Raw genomic sequence first — 25,746 nt, 5'->3', positions numbered from 1 at the left:
ATAAGACCTGTCTGTGTCGCTGCGACGTAAAGCAACTAGCAACAACAACAAAAGACAGTTGCACACTAAAACAGTGTGCCGAATTTCATTTGTCTGTGGTTAATGGTTAAAGATGGAGTAAAATGAATATTCTAAAATATAGAATTTTATAGGAGAGTAACACAAATTAAACAATAAATCCAGTATCTCAGTAGCTATTATTGATAGACCGATGTAATTTGGCAAACTGTTTTAGTGTGAAATTGTTGTAAACTTGAACTACAGTCAATCATGTAGCTGTCTATTTATAAAAAATAAGCCATAACACATTCGACAAAATTTGAAATTTTCCTCCAAAAGCTATTTACAACTATCATGATTGTAGTTTACTTCTACCTACAGGCTGTGGGTAGTAGCTGAAAAAATACCATTCCTGTCACACGAGTATTTTCCTAGTTTGCCCTTCCGACTGCTTGGAGTGAATTTGCAGCCTTAAAAACACTGCAAGGAATCAACTGTCATAAAAAACTAATCATGGAATATAATCAGTAACTAATAAGCTAACGAATATTTACTACATCCATTCATTGCACATGATCATTTTTGTTCACCTAGAAGAAGTACTAATGTCCACATTATGACGGCAAAAGTAGTGATTTTCTACTACTTCACTGTGGTCTTCACACAGATTTGCGGTTGTAGAGAAGAGATGTAGAATTAAACGATTTCACATATACTAATAGATGATTGTGGCGGTGGTTGGTAAATTGACAGAATCTTGCAGACTGACAGCTGAAGGGCATAACTGTCTATTGTGAAGATATATGTATGTTTGTACGTATGTACACTGAGTGGTCAAAAGTCACAGGAAGGGGTGTCCCATTAGAAAATATGCCGAGTATGAGCGTTGCACCTAACTTCGGCGTAGCTGAGCAGTCCGTCACAGACACCAGTGTCGCGAAAAATGCAAACACATCGTGAGTTAACCGACTTTGAACGTAGGACGATCATCGGCGCACGGCACATGGGACATAGCCTTGGGGAGATTACATGCGGATTCAGGTTTCCGAGGTCAACAGTGTCGTGGGTAGATCTTCAATATCGCAGAAAGAATGTTAGCACTCGCGTAAATTACCGCACGGGAAGACCACACGTGTTGAACGAAAGGACATCACGTCGGCTCCGCAGAACCATACTGAGCGCTCGAAGGGCTACTGTGAGTAAAATCGCCGCGCAGTTGAATCTTGGGACTCGGGAATCCATTTCTACCAGGATTGTAAAGAGGCAACTGCGCCGCATAGGCTTCAATAGTCGACGACCAACTCGTGTCCCTTTGCTGACACCTCGACACAGAGCTCAACGTCGTACGGACATCGGCATTGGACTATGGAACAGTGGCTGCGTGTAGTATGGTCCGATGAATCTCGGTTAAAGTTGTATGGAGTTGATGGGCGCGTGAAAGTGTGGCGTATGCCCCATGAAGCTACGGATCTTGTGTGTCAACAAGGTTGTGTCCAGGTGGGAAGTGGTTCAGTTTTGGTCTGGGCGACATTCTCATGGTCGCAATTCGGCTCCATTGCCCGGATGTAGGGAGTTCTGACGGGCGTACGACATGTGGATAGTCTTTCAGACCATCTGCATCCCTTTCTAGCCCTAGAGTACCCTGATGGAGATGCCATGTTTCAACAGGACAATGCGCCATGTCACCGTTCTGTTGGTTGGAGCACTCCAGTGAAGTTACGATCATGGATTGGCCCTCCAGATCCCCCTATCTTAATCCAATCGAGCATTTTTGGGATGCTGTCGGTGCTGGTGTATGCTCCATGAACACTGCACCAAATACACAAGATCAGTTGTGGATAGCATTGCAAGAAGCACTGGTTCAGATCCCTCCAGAACGATTCCAATACCTTGTAGAGTCGATGCCTCGCCGTATTGCCGCCGTTTTGAGGCCTTACATTCAGTGTTTTCCAATGATTTTTAGCCACTCAGTGTACGGTGTACTGCTTCGAACTGTAAGTGGCACAGTGTTGTTTCTAGAAATGTAGAAGACTAATTCACATCTCATGTTTCAGTCCGAAGAGGGTTAGTAACGAGAAAAATTTATCAGTCAGCTGGGTTGGAGACGACACACCCGACGGTGATCATCTTCCAGGTTTGAAAACCAGGACTCGTCCTCCTTCGCGAGCCCTGTCGTACTTTCGCGAGTACTGCAGCAACACGAGTCTGCATGGTCTTCAGTATCTGGGCGAGGAGCAGCGCCCGTTAACCGAGAGGTAAGTTGTCGATAAGCCTTGAAAATAGCACGAAGAAAAGACTTGTTTCTTCAACTTAAACACAAGCGTTATTATGATAAATGCGAGACAAATGTGGCTATAGATTTAATTTGTAAGTATGCGAGCGTGCTTGAAAAATAAAATAACGGGCGGTTATATCACAACATTCAGTATATAATTATATGAATGCAATATCAGGCTCCTGCATCACCAAGAAATGTGATGTCTTGAATAATTTTAGGGCATTCCTTTATTGCGGGGGAAAATAATGCAATGCTTCGTTAACGCTGAAATGGTAGCAGGAATTCTTTGAAGAATTCTACACTCTCTTGCCGTCCACTCATGAACATAGTCACCTGCAATTAAATGAGAAGAGTCTGAAGCATAATATCTAAGAACTATAAACAACTGGTGTAATAAGTTTCAATCTGTGGGTAACCCTAAACTATTTTCAATTCCTGCCTTTACCTTGTTCATTATGGCTTTGGTATTTAGGTATCTTTCTAGACAACTTTCTTCTGACAACTCTAAAAACTTGCTTTCTCTTAGTATGTCTCGTCCTTTGACTTCTTCAGTTTATAAATAGTCTTCATAGAACAGTAAAGCTTTAAACTTACATCTACATGCTACCCTTTTGAAATTCTAACAGCTGCTAATGGTCTAACACAAAAATTAACAATTTGTTAGATTTAACATTTGAATCATGAATTGTTAAAAGGGCGTAAGTCCATTGAACCTACCAAAGGAAACCAAACACCACGGAGCATAACGCCCATGACAGGGCCTTGGCCTGCCCAGCGACAGCTGCTCAACCCGAAGGCCTGCAGATTACTAGGGGTCGTGTTGTCAGCACGTCGCATCCTCTCGGCCGATATTCTGGGCTTTCGAGACCAGGGCCGCCATCTAACCGTCAGATAGTTCCTCAATTGTAATCACGTAGGCTGAGTAGACCTCGAACCAGCCCTCAGGTCGAGAGAAAAATCCATGACCTGGCCTGGAATCGAACTCGAGACCTCCAGGTTAGATGCAGGCACGCACGCTACCCCTACACAACGGGGCCGGCTCCATTGAACCTAGTTCTGAGAAAATCGAGGAAAAAGTTTGTATCCTGAGTTATTGCATTACGGAAGCAAAAATTTCTTGTAATAAGTTTTCTACATCTGACCGACCTACTGTATATAACTCCAAAAATGAATATAAAGTTAATTTTTATACATTGTTTATGTTTAAAGTGCATTAACTTAACCCATTTTAGCAATTTATTCAGTTTCGCTTATTGTACCATTATTTGAAAACTAGCCTACATTTTGGATATCAAAGAAAGTATTTTTATACATACATACATACATACATACATACATATCTTTATTGCCCACCCTAGTATATACCATCGGCTTACAGGCAATAAAGACAGAGCGAAAAAAACATTAGCTATGACTACCTCTACATCTACTCAGTATCACCCCACACGTACGCGGATAGCCAGCACACATGCAGGACGCTACCGCACTACTAACTGCCCTAAACCCAACCCCTACCTACCACCTAAAACATTAGACTGGTCGCTGCGTCAGCCCTGGTATGGAACACACGCCCACCAACCCGTCGGCAGCAGCCACCAGCCTCGCCACGTTAGAACTGATATCATCTCTCACCGACACCCGCTGACACTGTGTTCCTTCCCTACTATGGGCGACATGCCACCTTGGCTGAAACCAGAAACAACAGGTGGCCTGCCACACACTTCCGCTATGTACGTCACACATACTCTTCTCCATTGTCAGCGCACTACTTTCCCTCTAAGACTGACACATACTACTCTCGCTCACTACATCTCACCTTGTTAAACTTAAGACTGAAACATACTACTCTCGCTCACTACATTTCACCTTGTTAAACTTAAGACTGAAACATACTACTCTCGCTCACTACATTTCACCTTGTTAAACTTAAGACTGAAACATACTACTCTCGCTCACTACATCTCACCTTGTTAAACTTAAGACTGAAACATACTACTCTCGCTCACTACATTTCACCTTGTTAAACTTAAGACTGAAACATACTACTCTCGCTCACTACATCTCACCTTGTTACACTTAAGACTTAAACATACTACTCCCGCTCACTACATTTCACCTTGTTAAACTTAAGACTGAAACATACTACTCTCGCTCACTACATTTCACCTTGTTAAACTTAAGACTGAAACATACTACTCTCGCTCACTACATTTCACCTTGTTAAACTTAAGACTGAAACATACTACTCTCGCTCACTACATTTCACCTTGTTAAACTTAAGACTGAAACATACTACTCTCGCTCACTACATCTCACCTTGTTAAACTTAAGACTGAAACATACTACTCTCGCTCACTACATTTCACCTTGTTAAACTTAAGACTGAAACATACTACTCTCGCTCACTACATCTCACCTTGTTAAACTTAAGACTGAAACATACTACTCTCGCTCACTACATTTCACCTTGTTAAACTTAAGACTGAAACATACTACTCTCGCTCACTACATCTCACCTTGTTACACTTAAGACTTAAACATACTACTCCCGCTCACTACATTTCACCTTGTTAAACTTAAGACTGAAACATACTACTCTCGCTCACTACATCTCACCTTGTTACACTTAAGACTTAAACATACTACTCCCGCTCACTACATCTCACCTTATTAAACTAAGAGTTAACAACCATTTTACATCCCTCATCAATGCACCTAAAACAATTAACAATTGTTTTCACACCTCACTTTCACACAGACAAACAGTTTCCATTCCAAGTCCATTAGTTCACTCAGTCTTCTCTATCTACAGCACCACACTTACACACATCAAACGGTTAGACTTATCCCAGATCTTCCACCTTATTAAACTTAAGACTTAAACACCAACAATCCATCGTTTTAAAACCCTCATCAAAGCACCTAAAACAATGTTTTTTTACTCTGACCTATTTCATACTTTCTATACTGCCAACATTTTCTCCTTAAATACAGTCCCGCTTAATCTACCTTAATTATTGTTATATAACCTTTCTTTATCCTTTCTTCTCACACAAATACACTTGTACAATCCAAATTTTTCCTCACACCTAATTTACACACAAACAGACAGTTATCCATTCCGAGTCCATTAGTTCACTCAGATTTCTCACTACTTTTTTAAATAATTTTTTTACTAGCGTCCAGCTAAGCGTAATTTCAACCGTCATCGATAAACCTCAACTATATACCAACCTCTTAAATTTACACTACCCTCAGAGCCTACTCAACCTCCTCTCTTCTCAACTCCTACGTAATTTTCTCAGGCTTTACTTCGTTACCAACTCTTCTCATAAACACATCTACTCTCGTATTCCTCAGGTCTTAAATCTGCTACACCCTCCCATCCCACTACTCCTCGATCTACTTCACAACAATTTGTACCGGGAGGATCACCTTTCCACAGGGCAAAGTGCCCTTCCCCCTTTCCCTAACACTACAGCCCCCTCTTCTGATATCATGGTCACCATGATACTCTTCCCGCATCTGCTCAGGGCAGAAATCCATTCCTCTGAGCAGAATGCCCTCACCCTTAATCCCTCGGAATGAACCACCTTATCTTCACAACCGATGTTATTCCCTCAGTTTCTTTGCCACATTTAAGAATTTCCTTATAATCCTTCCTTTCTCCCACTCTCTACATAACCAAGATGTCATCTTATAGCTTTCCCCTACCTTATTTAGCTCCTTCCTACTAAGTAGTTTAATGTTTATCTCCTCTAAAGCTCGGTATTATTGAAACTATGCAGGTCCTCCCACCTCTCCCCACATAACACACATCTATCCTTATTCTCGCTACCTACCCATCCCCTGTTCCTCGAAACTCCCAATATCCACCAATACAAACCTCTCTTATCCCTTCTACCCTCAAACTTAGTTTTAGGGTTTATTACTTCCACCAACTTATTTAATACGGATAAAGAAACTCTCTCTCTACATTCCCTTATTAAACTCTGTCTTTCAATATCAAGTAATCTTCTCTTTATCCTTTCCCATACCCATTTATTCCTACCTCCCCCCAAACAACTCCATATACCCCCAATTCAATCTGATGTAACCATTTTTTACACTTATTCACCCAGTAACCTTCATTCGCCAAATATTTCTGAAAACTAAGCGTTTCTTGTACTAATACCCCACCCTTCCCTTCCTCCAATCTAATCCAATACTTGAACACCCTCCTAGTTATTTCAACCTCCATCGATTCTTTACAAACTAATCTGGCACCGGCATTGGCTGTACAGTTCGGGAGGTCATCATGATCTTACTAAATTTCACCACCACCTGATTTAGTTCACCCCTGTCCTCCTCCATTCCCCATACTTACACCCCAAATAGCATTTTGCCCATTACCAGTGATTTAAAAACCGTTTTCTGAATTGTGTAATTAATATCTGGAATTTTTTTCTAATACCCCCACTGCCGCAAAAGCACCTGTTCCTTTAAATTTAGCCATCCTACACTGTTCTTTCCAAGAATCATTCTTAATAATTATTACACCTAGATGTCCGACTCGTTGGCTGAACGGTCAGCGTACTGGCTTTCGGTTCAGAGGGTCCCGGATTCGATTCCCGGCTGGGTCGGGGATTTTAACCTTAATTGGTTAATTCCAATGGCACGGTGGCTGGGTGTATGTGTTGTCTTCATCATTTCATCCTCATCAAGACGCGCAGGTCGCCTACGGGAGTCAAATAGAAAGACCTGCACCTGGCGAACCGAACCCGTCCTGGGATATCCCGGCACTAAAAGCCATACGACATTTCATTTTCATTACACCTAGATACTGCACCCATGCATTCATTCACTCATGCCTTACACACACACCATAGAGTCCCAAAAGAAATGTATACAGGTAGAATAATCAGTTTTGTCCAGACACATAACGAACACAAAGAGATCCGCATAGCAAGACAAGTGCTTTCATGGACTCATGAGCTCAATACAAGACGCATAATATAACAAAGGATTGCCACATCATGGCAAGGCATATCCCCACTTAAATCACAGTAGCATCATCGTAACCAACACTCCCGCAACGTATTCATATCGCCTCGCCACGGAAGAACATGAATACCAGTCATAGCGTCAAAACACAACGTCACGCATCAAGAGCTCGGCCATGAGAGAAATCGACGAATAAATAAAAGGCAGTAGGTCTCAAACTTCAGATCACATACACGCCAAACAAACATACAACCGACCAAAACCATCCTCCGTCCTTGCAGGTTTATGTCACACAAAAGAAAGAACAGACAAATACAATGGAAACTAACAGTAAGGTGAAATGCAAAATTAACAGAAAAATATATATACGACTAATATGCCCACGCAACCATAGCAAGCCAAAGAAGGTTACCTTAATAGTCAGGCGTTGCTCAGAACTTTAGGTAGTCACAAAATAGCGACTCACATAAAGAGTCGGGTAGCCTATACAAGCGGATAAATCCACTGCAGGAAAAGCAGACGACACAGGTAAAAGATCTCGTATCTCAAGATCCACATTATTACATCGGTCGCCATGATGGCTACCACCGTCATGCGAACTTGTTTCAAAGAAGGCGAGCACAAGACTAACTAAGAGGGCACTTCGGCTGATGGCCGGAAGCGCGCTCTGTCAAGGAGAAAACGAGTCATACGTCACGTCCAGGAAATAGATCGACCAAAAAGTCGATAGCGGTAAAATAATGTATTACATACAGAGGAGTGCACCACCAAGGGAAACTTGGTGCGGCACAATACTCAATTTTACCCCCTGGTCTAATTTCTTCCTGATCAAGCCTCCAGACTTCCTTATTCTTTCTCCCACCCCTTTTCCTACACACCATTATCTGAGTCTTTCTTACATTTACTCTGAGAGACCACTTCCTAGTATACTCAACTACAATGTCCAACCGTTTTTGCAACCCACTTGCCGTCAAAGCCAAAATCAATAGGTCATCCGCAAATAGCAACCACGAAACCTCCATTTTCCCTATCCAAGGACATTGCCATGCCTCTCCTCCATGGCCCTCTAAAATATTATTTATAACTAATATTGGGGATAGCTTACACCCCTGTCTCACCCCGCTATTCGATTCAAAACACTTACTCATCCTGCAATTTAATCATCACAAACACTTCCTCATATATTGTTTCTAATGCCACCCTAATTTTCTTCGACATGCCAACCTCCCTTAATCTCAAAACTAGCGCCTCCCTACTAACCGTATCGAAGGCTTTTTCTAAATCGATCGCTGCTACATATAATTTGCGGCCTGCTATCCTCACATACTTTGTAATCAAGTTGTCCAGAATTCAAACATTATCAACTGTGTTCCTTCCTTTCCTAAATCCATTTTGAAACTCAGATATCCTACCATACTGTTCCGCCCAATTTGTTACCCTATTCGCCAAAACCCCTGTGTACACCTTCGACAACGCGTCCAGAAGTGTAATTCCTCTATACTTGTTAGGATCGCTACTAGCCCCATTATTTTTGTAAAAGGGGGAAAATACCCCCTTCCTCCATTCCCTCGGAAATTTCCCCGTATCCAGCAACCTATTAAAGTATTTCTCAATCCCTCTAAACATCGGTTCATTTGCCCCAACCTCCTTCCACACACTATTGGAAATACAGTTCACACCTCCTGCAGCCTTGGGTCTAGCATTTTTTAATACTCTCATTACCTCTTGCCTTGTTATCTCCTCATCCAATATTGGAAATTCAACTTCCAATTCCGTTCTTACATATGACTTGTCTATTTCTCTACCCAACTTCCCCTCCACTTCTCAAAGCCTTTTAAAATGCCTAAGCCACTCGTTTTCTCCTATTATTCCCCTTCCCCACCGGTTTCGTTCTTCTAATCGTGTTTACTTATTCCCATATCCTCTGAAATTTCTTCTCTCTAGAATATCTATTTATTTTTACAGCTTCCGCCTCCTTTCATCCTCTTTTCTTCTCATTCAATACCTCCTTATATTCCCTTCTCAATTTACAATATTCCTTCCTTTTTTTCTTGCACACCCTCCTTCCTAAACTCCGCTAGGGCTCTCATTACAACCTCATCTGCAGTCTTCATCAAACCATTCATTCATTTTGTTCTTTCTTCCCTCTACCCTTCTCACTTTCTTCCCCACCCTCCATACAGGGAGTTCTATTAATTTGAACACCCTGTCCATATCATTCCATTCTGCCGCCCTTTCATTTCCTACCCTTAATATATCTCCTTCCTCTTTCAAATCCCGTCTCAATTTCTCTTTCGCATTATCATCCCATACATACTTCCATCCTCCATTCCTATATCTCTCCCTACTTTCCTCCATCTTTCCCTTCACATCAGCAACCATAGTTCTCAATTTTATTTTAATAGGCATATGTTCCGTTAACCCACATTCTAACACCTCAAAAATTATTATTCTCCTTAACGCTATCTCTTAGCTTATTCCTATATCCACTACACTCCCTCCATTTGTTGCAATATACGTCAAATCTCCCGGACTATCCCCCTTCATCCAGCCATTTAAAATAAATAATTTTTCTATAGCACATAGCTCCAATAAGCTTTCTCCATAACTATTTACACCAATATCCTTACTCTTTCTTTGCAGCCCACCGCCTACTTCTTTTCCGTACACCGGTACCCTATTGCTCACTCTCGCATTCCAATCTCCCAATAAAATCATCCCATCTTCTACATACAGCCCTTTAATTATGTTTACTTCTTCAATCAGTTCATCAAAAAACGTTTATTTGCATATAACTGAATCACTCGGATGGTTATAAAGCAGGGCCAGACAAATTGATTCCTCTGCCCTCTTTCCCATTTTTACTCTCAGCCACACTACGCCCTCTACCCTACTCTGTAACATTTCCACCCATTCATATACCTCATTTCTTATTAGAACTACCATGCCCCCTGGGTTTCGGCCCCTCTTTCCTATTTCTTCCTTAACACGTTGACTATCCTATAACCGTCCCATGTAATTTCAAACCCTTACCCTAACCACGTCTCCACTAGAGCAATTATCTCAAAATCTTTCACTAAATCCACAATTTCTCTATTCCCTAACTTCCCTATCAACCCTTCAATATTCAACTCCCCTATCACCATCTCTAGTTATTTATTTCCTCCCCCTCCCTCTCTATACTTCTGCGTTTCACCACTTCCCCCTTACTTCTCGTAACTCTTGCTCCCCTACCTCTCCCCTTCTCTCCCGTTCTTCTCCCCCCTATCCTTCCCCTTTTCCGTGCTCTCCTCATAGACCTTTTAAACTTAACGCTCTCGCCTTATTCAACGCCTGATTTCTCTCCAAGTTTCTTTCTGCATTTCTCTTATTCGGGGAGGTTAAGTCACTACCCTGACTCCTGTTCCCTCCCATCACCTCTTCACTACCTCTACTCACTTCCCTTCGGTCTAGTGTCTTATTTGTTGATCCACTCATTCCTTGGTTATTCTGACTCTCCAAGGTCTCTGCTATCCTCGCCACCTGACCGCTGACACTGCAGTCCCGCCTTCCTTCTTCTTCCCCCGACTGATATCTCCTTGCTCTCGATTTCTGCAACTCATTTCCTCCTCACAATTTTCCATCCTCAGCAATTTCTCCTGTGACCACGATATGGACCAATTTCTGCCTGAAGTCACCAGACACCTCCCCTCTATCTTGGCTCGCAATCCCTGTACTCTAGTCCGCCACATGTGCCACTTAAGGATATCCAGCCGCATCCTGTCATCTTTCTCAGTCTCAGCCTTCAAATAAATGTTCGATCCTTTCAAATTTCCAGCAATCCTCATAATTATATCTGCCATCAGGGTTGAAATTAATCTTATCATCACCGGCCTATGTCCCTTGTTCCTTCCTACTCTATGTATATCATCTATATAAAATTCAGAGAAGTTTATCTTCATTTCGTTCGAAACTATGTCCACCACTTTCAATACTAACTCCACTTTAGATTCTGTTCCTTCCTCAGGTACACCATATACAAGCACATTTTTTCTTGCTGATTCCTTCCTCGCTAGCCTTACTTTCCTCTTCATTGCTGTCAACTCCTCTTCCAGTACTAACACCTTCTTTTTCAAGCTCCCTACTTCATCTTATATCTCCGCTAACTTGTCATTTACCCCTCCAATTTCTTCTTTTATAAACATGTTAAGTATTTCATCTCCTTCATTTGGGTTGCCTGGTCTTCCTGCATCATTTCGTTTATTTCTCCTTTGCTCGCTTTCCTCACTACTCTCTTGATCTCTTCAAGTTCCTCCCAACCGAACGGTCCCTGATTTGGACCCGGGTTCTTTTCTATACCTCCTACCACCAGCAGCATCGCAATAACCGTCGCACACAACATAATCTCCAACAGTCCTTTATAACCACTAATTTCTCTTCCTCTCACTGCCCCACCTTTCTTCCAACACCACCTTGCACCATTCCATCATCCAACTCTTAGCCTGTATTGCTGTAGCGTTACTCCCATCTTGCACTCCTCAGCTCACTCACACGTCTGCACTTCCCGATGTCTCGCTCGTGACTGAACCAAAGAAAGTATTTATTGGTAACTGTAGTATATAATGCGTTTACATTCATAGAAACACAATCTCCGAAAATTAAAAACCAAATTATTTTTGAAAATACGATGTTTATCGAAGCCAACAAGTGTTTACGTTATCACATTCTAATACTGAAATATCACAAGAAGAGATAGAAATAAATAAAAATATACTTACATTAGCCAGTCCTCCTTGATATTAACACAGAATGTTTGTTAGTGTTATCCTCCTTATTCTTTTAAAAGCTGACTATTAAAACCCTGGATAGTATAGTGAGTTTTCGTCATCCTCATCCTCCAAACCATCCACATCGCGTCTGAGGTGTAGTGGTTAGTCGGATTAGCCGCCACCCTTGGAGGCACGGGTTCGATTCTCAGCTCTGCCATGGAATTTGAAGCGTGGTACGAGGACTGGAATGGGGTTCGCTCACCCTCGGGTGGTCACTTCAGTACAAAGTGTTCAATTCCCACCTCAGCCATTCTTGAAAAACCGAGATGGTAAACTCGCAATCTTCAGTATCTCGTGGCTATAAATTTTCAATTCAGGCAAGAAATCAGGATGGCGTCCTTGTTTAATTAAATTTTATTAGTATTTATTCTGTACAGTCGCTATTAAGTAGGTTCTGTAGCAACTGAAGATAACCTACTTACAGGTCGAATCAGGTACTGTCTTTTTATGTAAATAATATTGACACTATGTAAAATAAAGTATTGATTAGGTAGAGAACTCATCCTTCATACTTGCACTTGAACTATTAATACGGACCATGAAACTAATATGTTAGAGTATAACATCACTTATTCCTCCCCATGAGCTTGTTTGTTCGCAACCCCACTAGGATGGATTCCTTTTGTGTTGAGAAGATTTTAAAAATATTTCCTCCACCTGTCCAGTGATTCCCTGGGATTTGTTAGGAGTTCACCCGAATTACTCAAAACACTGTTCATTTTCTTTTCCCCTCCGGTCATTAGAGTCCGTATAACTGTCCAGAAAGGCATCCCTGCCTTTCCAGATTATTAAAAATATCTTCCCACGACTTCTTTTTGGTTTCAACAACTACTTGTTTCCCTTCGTTTCTTATCTACGTACATTTCCCTGTCTGCATCGGCCCTAGTTTGGAGCCATTTCTGATAAGCCTTCTTTTTACGTTTACAAGCTGCTCTCACTTCATCATTCCACCAAGATGTTCGCCTTTTCTCATCTTTACACACAGTTGTTCTTAGGCATTCCCTTGCTGTTTTTACTACAGCATCCCTGTATGCCACCCATTCTCTTTCTATATCCTAAACCTGCTTACTGTCTACTGTTCGAAACTTCTCACTAATCATATCCATGTACTTCTATCTAATTTCCCCGCCCTGGAGATTTTCTACCCTTATTGTTTTGCAGACAGTTTCACTTTCTCTATCCTAGGCCTAAAGATACTTAGTTCACTGCAGATCAGATAGTGGTCTGCTTCGTCGAAACATCCACGGAAAACTCTTACATTCTTTACAGATTTCCTGAATTCTAAGTCTGTTAAGGTATAGTCTATTTAGTTGCAATTCAACTCGCGAGGTGAACGGACGTAGTGCTGAACGTGTGAAAAGTATAGTAGTGTGCTAACATGGGAGTTTAAATTGAACAATACAGGTGTACTATAGGCAGATGGCAGGGCAGATGGAAGGTGAAATCTTCTCAAATGATGAAACACAGTTTCAAAATTACACAGATAGTATTTTCATTAGTGGTGGTGATGGTGCTACTAGTGATCGGTGGAGTGGAGCTAAATCCTGGCCCTGGGCCGTCATGGGAAGATATTGAGAAGCTCAAGGAGGCCATGCAAGAATACCAAGCAGAGAAGACAAAGGAAATGTTAACGGAACAAAAAATGAATTCAAGGATTTGAAGACATTCATACAATCAGAACTCAAGGATATCAAAGACAGCGTACTGCAGAATAAAAACGAAATAGATGGAATGAGGACGAAAGTAATGGAGCTAGAAGCAAGGTTAAGGAACCTCGAAGAAAAGGAAAAGACTCGAGCGAAGGAAGATAGGAAGAGAAACATAATAATCTACGGGCTAGAAGAAACAGAAAAAGAGAACTTTAACGATATGTTAGACCGAATACTTTCCCTAATCAGGGAACGTTTGAACGTCGGGTGCAACGAGAGTGATACAGATAGTGCTATTAGATTACAAAGGAACATGGGAAAACGACCAGTGAAAGTATGTATAGTACCTAGTTTGAAGGCTGGAAAAATTTAGGAAAACACGAAAAACCTGAAGGGCACAAAAATATAGATTAAGAAAGAATTGGACCAAGAAGAAATGGAAAATATGCTAATATAACGTTTTCATCAAGGGAAGGCGCGGCAGTCAAGCCTAAAACATTTATCCGTGGAAGCCTACTTATAACAGCAGGCGATTCTCGGAGCAGGATATGGACTGTTAGTCAGCTCCGCGAGCTGGGACATTGCTCTGATGCGTCAGCTATGCGGAAGGCCAGCAGTCTAGTGAGTGATGGCAGTACATCCAAGTCAGCAGGTGGTGTGGCAACCAACAAAGCAGGGACAGTGAACTGGATGACGCGGCGATCGAAACCTAGCATCACCAACTCAGGAGATTAACTCAAGAAGAAGAGGTGGTACCGAGGAGGCAAGACATCACATGGAGAAAAGAAGAAAAGAAACGTAAGCCAACGTTAAATTTGAAAGCCGCTTGGGCAAAGAAAGGGTTGACAAGATCTGAGGAAGCTAGAGGGTTAGAAGAAGAAATAGTTAGCTCCCAAAGTGGATCTATTATACAGTTAAAAAAGCACGAATGACGAGAAGTAAGGCCTTGGCGACATCAGATATACCAATCAATCAATATCAGTCAATCAATACTGATCTGCATTTAGGGCACTCGCCCAGGTGGCCGATTCCCTATCTCTTGTCTTCCTAGCCTTTTCTTAAATGATTACCAAGAAATTGGAAATTTATTGAACATCTCCCTTGGTAAGTTATTCCAATCCCTAACTCCCCTTCCTGTAAACGAATATTTGCCCCAATTCCTCCTCTTGAATTCCAACTTTATCTTCATATTGTAATCTTTCCTACTTTTAAATACACCACTCAAACTTATTCGTCTATTAATGACATTCCATGCCATCTCTCACTGACAGCTGGGAACATACCACTTATCCGAGCAGCTCGTCTCCTTTCTCCCAAGTCTTCCCAGCCCAAACTTTGCAACATTTTTGTAACGCTACTCTTTTGTCGGAAATCGCCCAGAACAAATCGAGCTGCTTTTCTTTGGATTTTTCCAGTTCTTGAATTAAGTAATCCTGGCGAGGGTCCCATACACTACAACCATACTGTAGTTTTGGTCTTACCAGAGATTTATATGCCCTGTTCCTTACATCCTTACTAATAGCCCAAAATATCCTCATAACCATGTGCAGAGATCTGTACCATTTATTTACAATATCATTTACGTAGTTACCCCAATGAAGAACTTTCCTTACATTATGACCTAGGTGCAATGAACCACAAAAGGAACATCCACCCGTTCAAAACAATAATTAAACTTTAGAGGAATTCTCCTATTTGTATAACTCACAACCAGACTTTTAACCCCGTTTTTCATCACAACATTGCCCACTGTCAATCTCGCAACATCATCGAACTCATTTTGCAGTTGCTCACAATCTTGTAACTTGTTTATTACTCTATACAGAATAACGTCATCCACAAAAAGCCACATCTTTACTCATATCATTTATAACTATACGAATACATAAGTATCCAATAATATTGTCTTGAGGAATTTCCCCCTTAATTATTACCGGGTCAGGTAAAGCTTCGCCTACTCTAATTATCTGAGCTCTATTTTCTAGAAATAGAGGCACCCATTCAGTCACTCCTTTGTCTAGTCCAATTGCACTCATTTTTGCTAGTAATTTCCCATGATCTACCCTATCAAATGCCTGGGATAGGTCAATCGCGATACAGTTCATTTGACCTCCTGAATCCAAGATAAATGCTAACTAGCTTAAATCCTACAACATGAGCTTCAGTGGAATAACCTTACCTTTAATATCATCCCTTCTTTCACATGTATTTTTAACTACCACAAAAACAGCTTCATGATCACTAATACCATCTATTACTTCGGTTTCTCTATAGAGCTCATCTGGTTTTACCAGTACCATGCCCAGTATATTCTTCCCTCTATTTGGTTCCATCACCTCCTGAGTCAGCTGTCCTTCCCATATTTACTTATTTGCCATTTCTTGGTCATGCTTCCTGTCGTTCACATTAATTACGCAATTGAAATTTCATGAATTGAGACCACCCGCTTCAATCATGTTCCTTTCCATGTCGTGTCCCACATAGCTGATTATCCTATCAAATATTTACCAATGAGTGTCAGCTCTACCATTTCCCACTGTACACTCCAAGGACATCAAGTTGACAATTATCTTTAGGGATGAGCCTTAAACCTAGAATTTCATGTTTGTTATCTTTAACTTTTTCGTAGCTTACAAAGTCTTCTTTCACCATAATTAATACTTCCGCTCCTACTATTCCTATCATATCTTTACAATACACTTTCCAGTTCCTTGAGCAAGTTTTCTCATACATTATATCATTTCTCCGCCATGATTCAACTCCTATCACAATATCTGATATATATATATATATCTGTTAAATTTCATAATTCTGTTCCTTTCTTTACAATAATTGTACACTTCAACAATAACATTTTTATGCTATCCCTTCTTGACTTCCAGATCCCTGTACCGTTATCACCACTCCCTAGAACACACCGTTTCCCTCAATTTAGCCCCCCCCCCAATAACAATTTTAAACAAATTTCCTAACTTACACGTACCACTGATTTTTAAGTGAAGGCCATCTGTGCGCAACTCCCTATCCCCTACCCACCCATTAATATATAGAAATCTCACTCCCTGTTTCCCACGTATCCACTGAATATTTCCATTTAAATCCCCAATTACCTTCCAGTCAGTATCCCTCCTACACAGTATTTTTTAAATCCACAGCCTGTTTCCAGTCATTTGACCGGGTCAGGAATGGAATGAATGAAGTCCCCATCTAGTGGCGAGGATAGGAATTGTGCCGGCTGCCGAAGTCTGTCGCACTCCCCTAGGGCAATGATGAATGATAGAAGAAATGAAATGATGTTGGAGAGTGTTTCTGGAATGAATGATGACAGGGAAAACCGGAGTACCCGTAGATAAACCTGTCCCCCCTCCACTTTGTCCAGCACAAATCACACATGGAGTGACCGGGATTTGTACAACGGAACCCAGCGGTGAGAGGCCAGCACGCTGTCGCCTAGGCCACGGAGGCTACACAGTATTCCACTGATAAAAATATCCGCTTCCTTAAACATCACCCGTGCTGCATTTACTAGATCCCACACATCTCCAACTATGTTGGTACCTTCTCCTTTCCCTCCTCCTTCTCTTTTACTTTCTTCAACATGTGCCTTAACCTAATTCATGGATAACACTCTAGCCTGGTTCCATTTTCTCCACACTCTTTCCACACATGACCAGAGCCTCAACCCTACCCACCTCATTTGATTCCCTCTCCTCCTGGTCAGCCCTGTCTTTCTTGACGACTGCAGAAGCTGCTTCTTCCTCCGTTTTCTCCCTCCCATGACCCTGTTACATCGGTATTTCCCTATCCTCTACTCTACATTTCCATTTCCTTTCTTTTCATTTCCTCCTACTTCCACACTTCTCAGCACTTCTCATTTTCCTTCTGTTGATCTACCTTCAGTTACTCGTACTAATTTCTCACTGACACCTGACATTAGACCACCTGTCATCTACAAGACAGACTACACTCTGATTGTAACAAGCTTATGGAATAACGTAATTAAAGCAAATATCCTCACTGGTGAAAAATAAAACCGATAAATGTATATTATTAGAACCACCCTTAATTCCACAAAGGTCATCTTGGTGTTTCATGCAACGACATCTGTTTGCAGTAAGAGCTGTATTTGGTATTACGGTGCTCAAAGCGCAGGAGCAACCTTTCCAGTTTGTTGACGTGGACTTAAAACATCAGTGTTTATGCATGGTATGCTGTACGTGGCATTTTCTAGAATCAAGAGGCCTAGCACATTAAGGGTACTGTTACCACAGGTGAATCCACGTCATTCTCGCAATATAGTGTGAATTAAAGTGTTTGACGTTTATTGACATCAATTTATAATTATGGTTGCACTCCTTTATGTAAATTAATAAGTTGTTTTCATAATTTTGTTCGAAATTTTAATAAATAATTTATGTATAAATTACTGTATATTTTCATGATCCTTTTTACTGTTCATCAAATACAATGCCTGACAAAAAATTGAAGCACCCAAAAGAAATAATCGGATGTCAATGTAACTTCGTACACGTATATCATCGGGTGTGTAAAGGATTAGATTTTAAATTCTCTGCGACAAGTAGAACGGCCACCAGAGTCCATTAGTGTTCCTCGTGTTACTGTTTTTACCAGGCCTGGCAGGGTATATAAGGGGGTGAACAGCATTAGATGTTGAGTGGACACTGCGAAGGGCATGGGGATGTTGCAGACTTGTGCGGGACAGCATTTTCAGCATCTGACAGTTCGAAAAGGGCCTCATTGTGGGTCTCCGTCTGTCTGATTGGTCGATTTCTGCATTGTCCAGATTTGTGGGTCATTCGTATGTGACAGTGGCCTGATGTTTGACTGCATCAGAACGTGAGGGCAGGCAGACTTGTTGTCAAAGGCCCAGTCGACCACGTCTGACCAACGCAAGAGAAAATCGCCGTATTGTGCACCAAACACATCGTAACCCCTTCACATCTACGCCTGTCACTCCCTGCAAAATTGTGCGTCCTACTGGCACCACTGGTCGGAGCCTGGCAGGAGCCGGATTAGCAAATTAACGTCCCATGTCTAGTCTGCCGTTAACACCACACAGTGGTGCCATGGCTGGGAAGCATGGGCTGACTGCATTGTGTTCAGCGATGAATCGCAGTTCTGCTCAACTCCGGATGACCATCGTCTGTGAGTATGGTGGAGACCTGAGGAGAGGTCCCATTCCTCCAATGTTTTCTAGAGGCACAGTGGTGTTACTCCTGGCATCATGGTGTCGAGAGCCTTCGGGTATGAGTTTAGATCAATGCTGAAAAAGATTGGGTGAACTCTGACAGCAGAACGGTACGGCACGGTCATCCTGCGTTCTCATGTTTTACCTCTCCTGCGACATTATCGTGGTGCCATTTTTTATTAGGACAATGCTCATCCACACAGGGCAAGTATATCTGTGATGTTAAAGTACTCCCGTGGCCAGCAAAATCTCCAGATCTGTCCCAGATAGAACATGTGTGGTACCAGCTCGGATGTCAACTCTGTCCCAGTGCCATCATCTGGGATATCAAAGACCAGCTACAACAAATGTGGGTCAGCTTGCCTCAGGAGAAGATAAAACACCTTTATGACAACCTTCCCAACGGAATCAGTGTATGCTCCCAAGTCAGAGGGGGTGCGACATCATACTGATAAGTGGGTTTGTATTCATTGACTCAATTTTGTAATCGGTGAAATAACACGATACACCCTCTGGACATGCGAAGTGTCATTTCATTTTCTCCTCCCCTTCTGGGGGCTTCATTTTAGTTGTCAGGTGGTGCATAATTGAAAGTTCACAATGATTCCGAGCAAAGCTCGTTCAGCCAAGTGCTATGTATTGATAGGTGGACTTTCTCTCAATTTAATTAAATTGATGAAGTCTGTGGGTGTAATTTAAAATTGTGTCTTATGTGCTCATAGGATGTGTTGGCTGATGATGATCTGTGCCAGCATTGTGTGCTGTATGTATGTCATCATGATGCAGTGGAATAAGTGGCAGAATTCCCCCGTCATCGTCACCTTCGCCGACAGATACACACCAGCGTCTAACATCCCTTTCCCTGCGATCACCATCTGCAGCGAGGTGAAGTTCAAGCAATCTAAGCACAACCACACAGATCTGCTTTTGAGGAACGAAGTTGGAAACCTCACCGATGAAGAGTAGGATAAATATTTTTACGATTATATTCTTCTTTTTATTATTATTATTTCTTTCTTTCTTTCTTTCTTTCTTTCTTTCTTTCTTTCTTTCTTTCTTTCTTAATCCATTTACACCTCAGGGTGGGTTTATCCCTCGGACTTAGCGAGGAGTCCTACCTCTACCACCTCAAAGGTAGTGTCCTGGGTCGCGTGGCTTTGGATCGGGGGATACAACTGGAAAGGATGACCAGTACCTCACCTAGGTTGCCTCACCTGTTATGATGAACAGAGGCCTTGTCGCGGATGGGAAGATCGGAAGGGGTAGACAAGGAAGAGGGAAGGAAGCAGCCGTGGCCGTACGTTAGTTCTTCCCGGCATTTGCCTGGAAGAGAAGTGGGTAAACCACGGAAACCCACTTCGAGGATGGCAGAGGAGGGAAACAAACCTTTATCTACTCAGTTGACATCCAAAGTCTGAGTGGACCACGTTACAGTCCTCGTACCACTTTTAAAATTCCATTGCAGAGTCGGGAATAGAACTCAGGCCTCCAGGGAGACAGCAAATCACACTAACCACTAAACCACAGACGCGGGCCTTATTATTAATCACTGTGTCCGAAGTAGGAGGGTGTATTTGAACATTTTTGTTACACATTTCCTTCTTTTCTTCAAAGTAACTTTTGTCCATCCTGTATCTTTTCATTGAAGCTTTCCAGCAAATTTGTGTTTGTTTATTATAGAACTTGTTTCCCTATTAAATGGCTCCTTCGTTAATGCTGTACCAATTTCATACAGCATTTGTTTATTTCTACTAGCCAGTTGTGGATTTTTAGGGATTGTGCTTACATTGTATTTGTTAACCTATTGTTATCCATTCTGAATACTTTCTACGTGAATATCTTTTAAGGCATTTAATAGTGTTGGAGTGTGGAGAGAGGGAACGTTGTTTAAATGAACATGAAATGATCTACAGGTAAGCGAACACAGAACACTCTGAACTGAAGGCCAGTACGTTGATCACTCACCTAAGACAATACAATTCTAATCAACTTCTTAGGTTTTTATCTCAGAATTGATCTGTGATTTGCAAATTTTTCTGTGATTGTTTCCCAGTCCCGTATGCGCATTTTGGTCGGAGGATTTGTCGTAGAATTCGTCTTTGTTGTCTTTCAGCTCCTCTTAGTTTTGTTATGCTGACAATTATCAGTACTTCGGGTGCGTAAAGCGATTTTGGCTTGACGGAGGTGTTGCTGTGCCGTAAATTTGGGTTCTGTGAAATAGATTTTTGATCTCGTCCATATAAATTCGCATGATTTTTGTAATTTGCAATTCTTTGTTTACTTGCTGATTTATTCCCACTGATTGAATAATTTCCCCTACATGCTGGAATGTATCTACTTGGGAAAGTTTTCCGAATTTCATTTTAAAGAGTTTGGTTTTGAATCCTGCCTTTGTTCCTCCCACTTATGCGTCTTTTCATTTGATATAATTAGTGTAGCACCACACAATCGTAGATACACTATAAAGTCATGGAGTATTGCAATGTAATTTAGCATTTTGTGCTGTCAGTGTTGTCACAAACATGTCAGCAAATGACTTTGGTGGGAGCATGTTCGGTGTCTTTGATTGCCTTTTTCCAGACGCATGAGTTTTTTGTATAATAAAGACAGTTTCACATTATGAATTTAATTTTTGCACTTCTTGGTGTGGTTTATTTATAAGAAATCGCACTTCTAAAGTAGCAAAATAGGAATAACTGTGGTCTCCGACGTGTCAAGAGAGAATAGAATGAATTCGCCGACAGTCAGTCTCGATTGAGTAAGCAATGTGAGCGGATGTGCTGAGTGAGTCATGAAGGATGGGGATTACTCTGGAGCTATATAGAGTGAGGATTTGAAGTTGGCAGTACAGGATATAGAAGAAAAGGGAATTGTGCAAGAAGATAAAGGGAGAGGCAATAGGAAAAATGGCATTGATGCTGGTGGCGGTGGTGGTGGAAGCGCAGCTTATAATAGGGGTTGTGGAGGATAACCAAAGGCCTGTTCTAGTTGGCGCCCTTGGGTGGGAAGAAATTGAGTTGGTAAAAGACGTGGTAATATAGGCGTGCCAAACGGACCAAATAAAGGAAATAATAAGGGATCGATCCAAAGTTAAAAGACTTTAGTCAGTGCACTACGAATAAAGTGGAAGAGATAAAAGAAAAAGTAGAGAGTAACGAGGAGATGGAAAAAATGCGAAAGTACAGTTGCTGGAGAGGGAGATGGCTGAACTGAAAAGAGAAGTGGCGTATGGAATCCAGGAACGAAGAAATAAGATTATTTTATATATGGAGTGGAAGAAGATGCGAAAGGAGATAAAGTGAAACTAGTTTATAAAGTTGCTGAGATGATACAGAACAGAATAAAGATAAATTTTAGTGTTGTGGGTATCGATGAGGGTCAGAGTGTGGGAAGGGTGAAAGGGAAAGGTGGTAGGCCAATTAAACTTACGTAATATCTACCCTGATGACAGATATTGGAAGGAACGCAGGGGACCTAAAAGAGAGAGATGATCTAGATGAAACTGGATATACCGTAGATAGTGAAGCTAGTAGAAATTTTAAAGTACTAAGAAGACATATGGGGAGAGCAAGGCAACAGTGGCTGAGAGCGTACATTGGAGGCCAGCAGCTGGTGGTTGGAAATGGTAAACGGCCAAGATAGGGGCCGTTTGATAAGTTGCAGAAAATTGTCAAAAAGTATTTGCAGACTGATATACAAGCGGCAGCGGAAGGTGAAAGGAGAGACGAAAAGGGACCGGCTCGTGAGGACGGGGCAATGGCTGAAGGTGATGAAAGGAGTAAAGTCCAGTGCCGTTAAAGGAAGGTCAGCAGAGAAGACAGAGAGGACGAGGAAGCGGATGATCAACGAGTGGCAAGAGGAGGGGAAGCAGAGCCATACCGGCGGCAAGTGGTGTGGTGAAGGGAAAAGAGAGAATAGAAAGAGAAGTAATTGGCAGGGGTTGATGTTTATATCTAAAGGATCTGTGGGAAAAGAAAATCAAAGGGCAGGGGGAGAGCGGTAAAATATTATGTTAAGACGTCCACAAAGGAGGAGAACAGTGAGGAAAGTGAAGGAATGAGAACTAGAAGTAAAACGACTAGTACAGTGGATGGAATTAAAAATAAGGGAGTGAAAGATGGGACAATAGAGGACAGCAGGTAAGGAGAGTGGAAGATAGGATTTGTCAGTATTGAAAGGTTAGTAAGTAAGTTGGGTAACGAAGAAGTAAGTACGATGGTGGAGAGTTCGATGTCGTGGCCCTCCTCGAGGCATGGCTCAAAAAAGTAAAAAATTAACATGGAAGGGATTCGTGATAAGGAACACTACGAGAAAGAAACAGGGGAGGATCGGAAGGAATCCAGGAGGTATATCATTATTAGTAAAGGAAGAGATAAGAGATCTATTTGTAGAAATAGAGAATGAGATGGAAGAGGTGATGTGGGTTAGGTTTGTGATGGAGGTAGGAGAGAAGGAAAGGGTGATTTTGGGTTTTATACGCAATCATCCGCGAGGACGGGTTTAAAGACAGCGGGCAGAAGGAGTGAAGATAAAGGGAGAAAGGGCTACGGGCAGAAGTTGCTAGAGCTATATGATGCGGCCAACTTGTAAATTCTGAACGGCTGGTGGAAGGGAGATAGGGAAAAAAAAATGACATACATTTCAGAAGAGGGAGGAAATGTTATTGATATGGTAATTAGTTCAGAAGATGCAGTATGTTAGATATAATAAGCAAGATTCAGGTAGTTGGTTCGGTGGAATCACATCACACCCCTGTATATGTGATTGCAAATAGGAGAGGGAACGTAGAGGAGAAGGGATTATGAAGAGGGAAAAGGAGATTGGTCGAAGAGTTCTCAAGTATATATGTACAGATGAAGGCAAATAGAAGTTAAATAACGACCTTGAACATGCAGAATTTCTGGTTAATAGGATAGGGCTCGATGCAGAATTAGAGTGTAATAGTATTGATAAGGCTTTAGAGTTACTGCAGTATCCTATTACAAGAGTGGCTGCTAAAAATCATGTAGGAGGATCATTGGAGAAGAGGTAGAGATTTGGTACAATAAAGAGTGTAAATAAAAGAGGACGTTAGTGATGAGCACTCTAGGCGAGGACAGAAAATATAGGGGGAGAGGTTTAAGGGAGGAGTTTTGCAGGTTGAGGAAAGAATTTAAGAAAATGTTAGTAGAGAGGAAAAAAGCATGGCAAAAGATTCAAACGGAAGCGATAAACAGGGAGTGTGAGGACACTGAAAGAGAAAAATACGGGGGAGAATAAATAAAATTTATAGAGGTGCGAGTAGAGCTTCAAAGTCAAAAATTGATTACGGAGCGTGAGTGAAGTATTTATTTCCAGAAACTTTTAGGAGAAAATGAAGGCTGGAAAAGGGCAGAAGGAGGATATGATTTTGAACGAGGATTAGATATTGGAAGTTATGAGTTGGATAAAGGAATAACAGGTGATGAGGGGTTGGACGTGCTAAGTAAATTAAAGAACAGGAGGGAGGGGAAAATGGAATAACAAACGTATATATGAAGGAAGTAGCAAAAAATATACTGGTGAGGAACAGTTTGGTTAGATTTCTAAACTAGGTATTCGAAGGAGCAAAATTTCCGAGATAATGGCAGAAAGGAATCATATGTCCTATTTGTAAAGATAAAGGAGAGAGGACCAACCCCAGCGACTATAGAGGTATAACCTTGCTGGACTCTCTTAGCGAGGTATACACGGGTATTTATGCTAACAGGCTGAGGATGTGGGCGGAAGATTACTCTGTTTCGTTGGCATTCCAGAGTGGCTTTAGGAAAGGTAGGAGGACGATTGCCAGAACAACGATAAATAAATGCGTGATAAAAGAAGGTATCAAAGTGTTTACAGCAACTGTAGACGTTTAGAAGGCGTTCGATTCAGTGAGCAGGGAGGCTTTGTTTTAAAGACTGGGGAGGGTATGGGTTGAAGGGAAGATGAGAAGAGCGATCGAAGGCATATATGAAAAAGTCTACTGTAGCATTAGGGTAGAGGATGGGGTGGTTTGGGGATTGATTGAATCGAAAGTTGTCTGAGACAGGGATGTAAATTGTCGCAAATTCTATTTCTGGTGTTTATTAACGACTAATTAGATCACCACTGGGAGTTAAAATGGACCTGTTCAGTTGTAGGGTTACAAAACATCCAAGGGCTGATGTTTCGCCGATGATGTATCATTGTTGACGATGTCAGGTGGAGGCCTGCAATGGAGTGTGAATTCAGTTTTGCGAAGGTATGGTCATTGAAAATTAACAGTAGCAAGATAAATATGATGGATTTTAGGAGAGGTAACAAAAGGAACCATAGGGAAAAATGGATAACAAATGGGGAGAACACAGAGGTGGTAGATAAGCTGAAGTATCTGGGCCTGATGATGATTAGAAATGGTTGTTGGGTAGAACAAATTAGGAGAGCCAAATGTAAAGGCCCAGCAGCGCTCTCAGTAATGATGGTATTGGAAAATAAATTTCAGGGAGTAGATTATGGTATAAAAAGAATGGTGTCTAATGCAGTGATGAAGAGTAGAATGTTGTATGGGGCAGAAATTTGGAGTGTGGAGAAAGAAAGTGGGGCATTGGAATAGATAGGGAGTAAGTTCAGCAAAATTGTTATGAAGTTACCGTTTTGCTCCACTAGCGCTGACGCAACTTTAATGTGTAAAGAGTATAACAAGATAGACATTTAAAAAAAAGGGTGCTTAGTTACTGGTGCAGGCTGAGAAAAGGTGAAAGGGGCCTAATTCCGCAATCGGCTTACCAATATCAACAAAGGGAGCAATTATGGTGATTATTGGGTAGATAAGGTGAAATA

General features: G+C 41.6%; 1 protein-coding gene across 1 annotated transcript in view; it reads left to right on the top strand.

The window, feature by feature from the left end:
- The first annotated feature begins 1,679 nt into the window (after positions 1-1,679).
- The window catches only part of LOC136874581 (pickpocket protein 28), a 94,655-nt gene continuing 70,588 nt past the window's right edge, over positions 1,680-25,746 (top strand). The window contains exons 1-3 of the mRNA XM_068227861.1: positions 1,680-1,972; positions 2,055-2,255; positions 19,650-19,889. Coding sequence (XP_068083962.1) covers positions 1,680-1,972; positions 2,055-2,255; positions 19,650-19,889 — 734 coding nt within the window. The remainder of the gene's footprint in view (positions 1,973-2,054; positions 2,256-19,649; positions 19,890-25,746) is intronic.

Source organism: Anabrus simplex, chromosome 5, assembly GCF_040414725.1.
Source record: "Anabrus simplex isolate iqAnaSimp1 chromosome 5, ASM4041472v1, whole genome shotgun sequence".
NCBI classification, from domain to species: Eukaryota; Metazoa; Arthropoda; class Insecta; order Orthoptera; family Tettigoniidae; genus Anabrus; species Anabrus simplex.
Note: the sequence above shows the minus strand (reverse complement) of the source record. Positions and strands in the feature narration are given on the sequence as shown.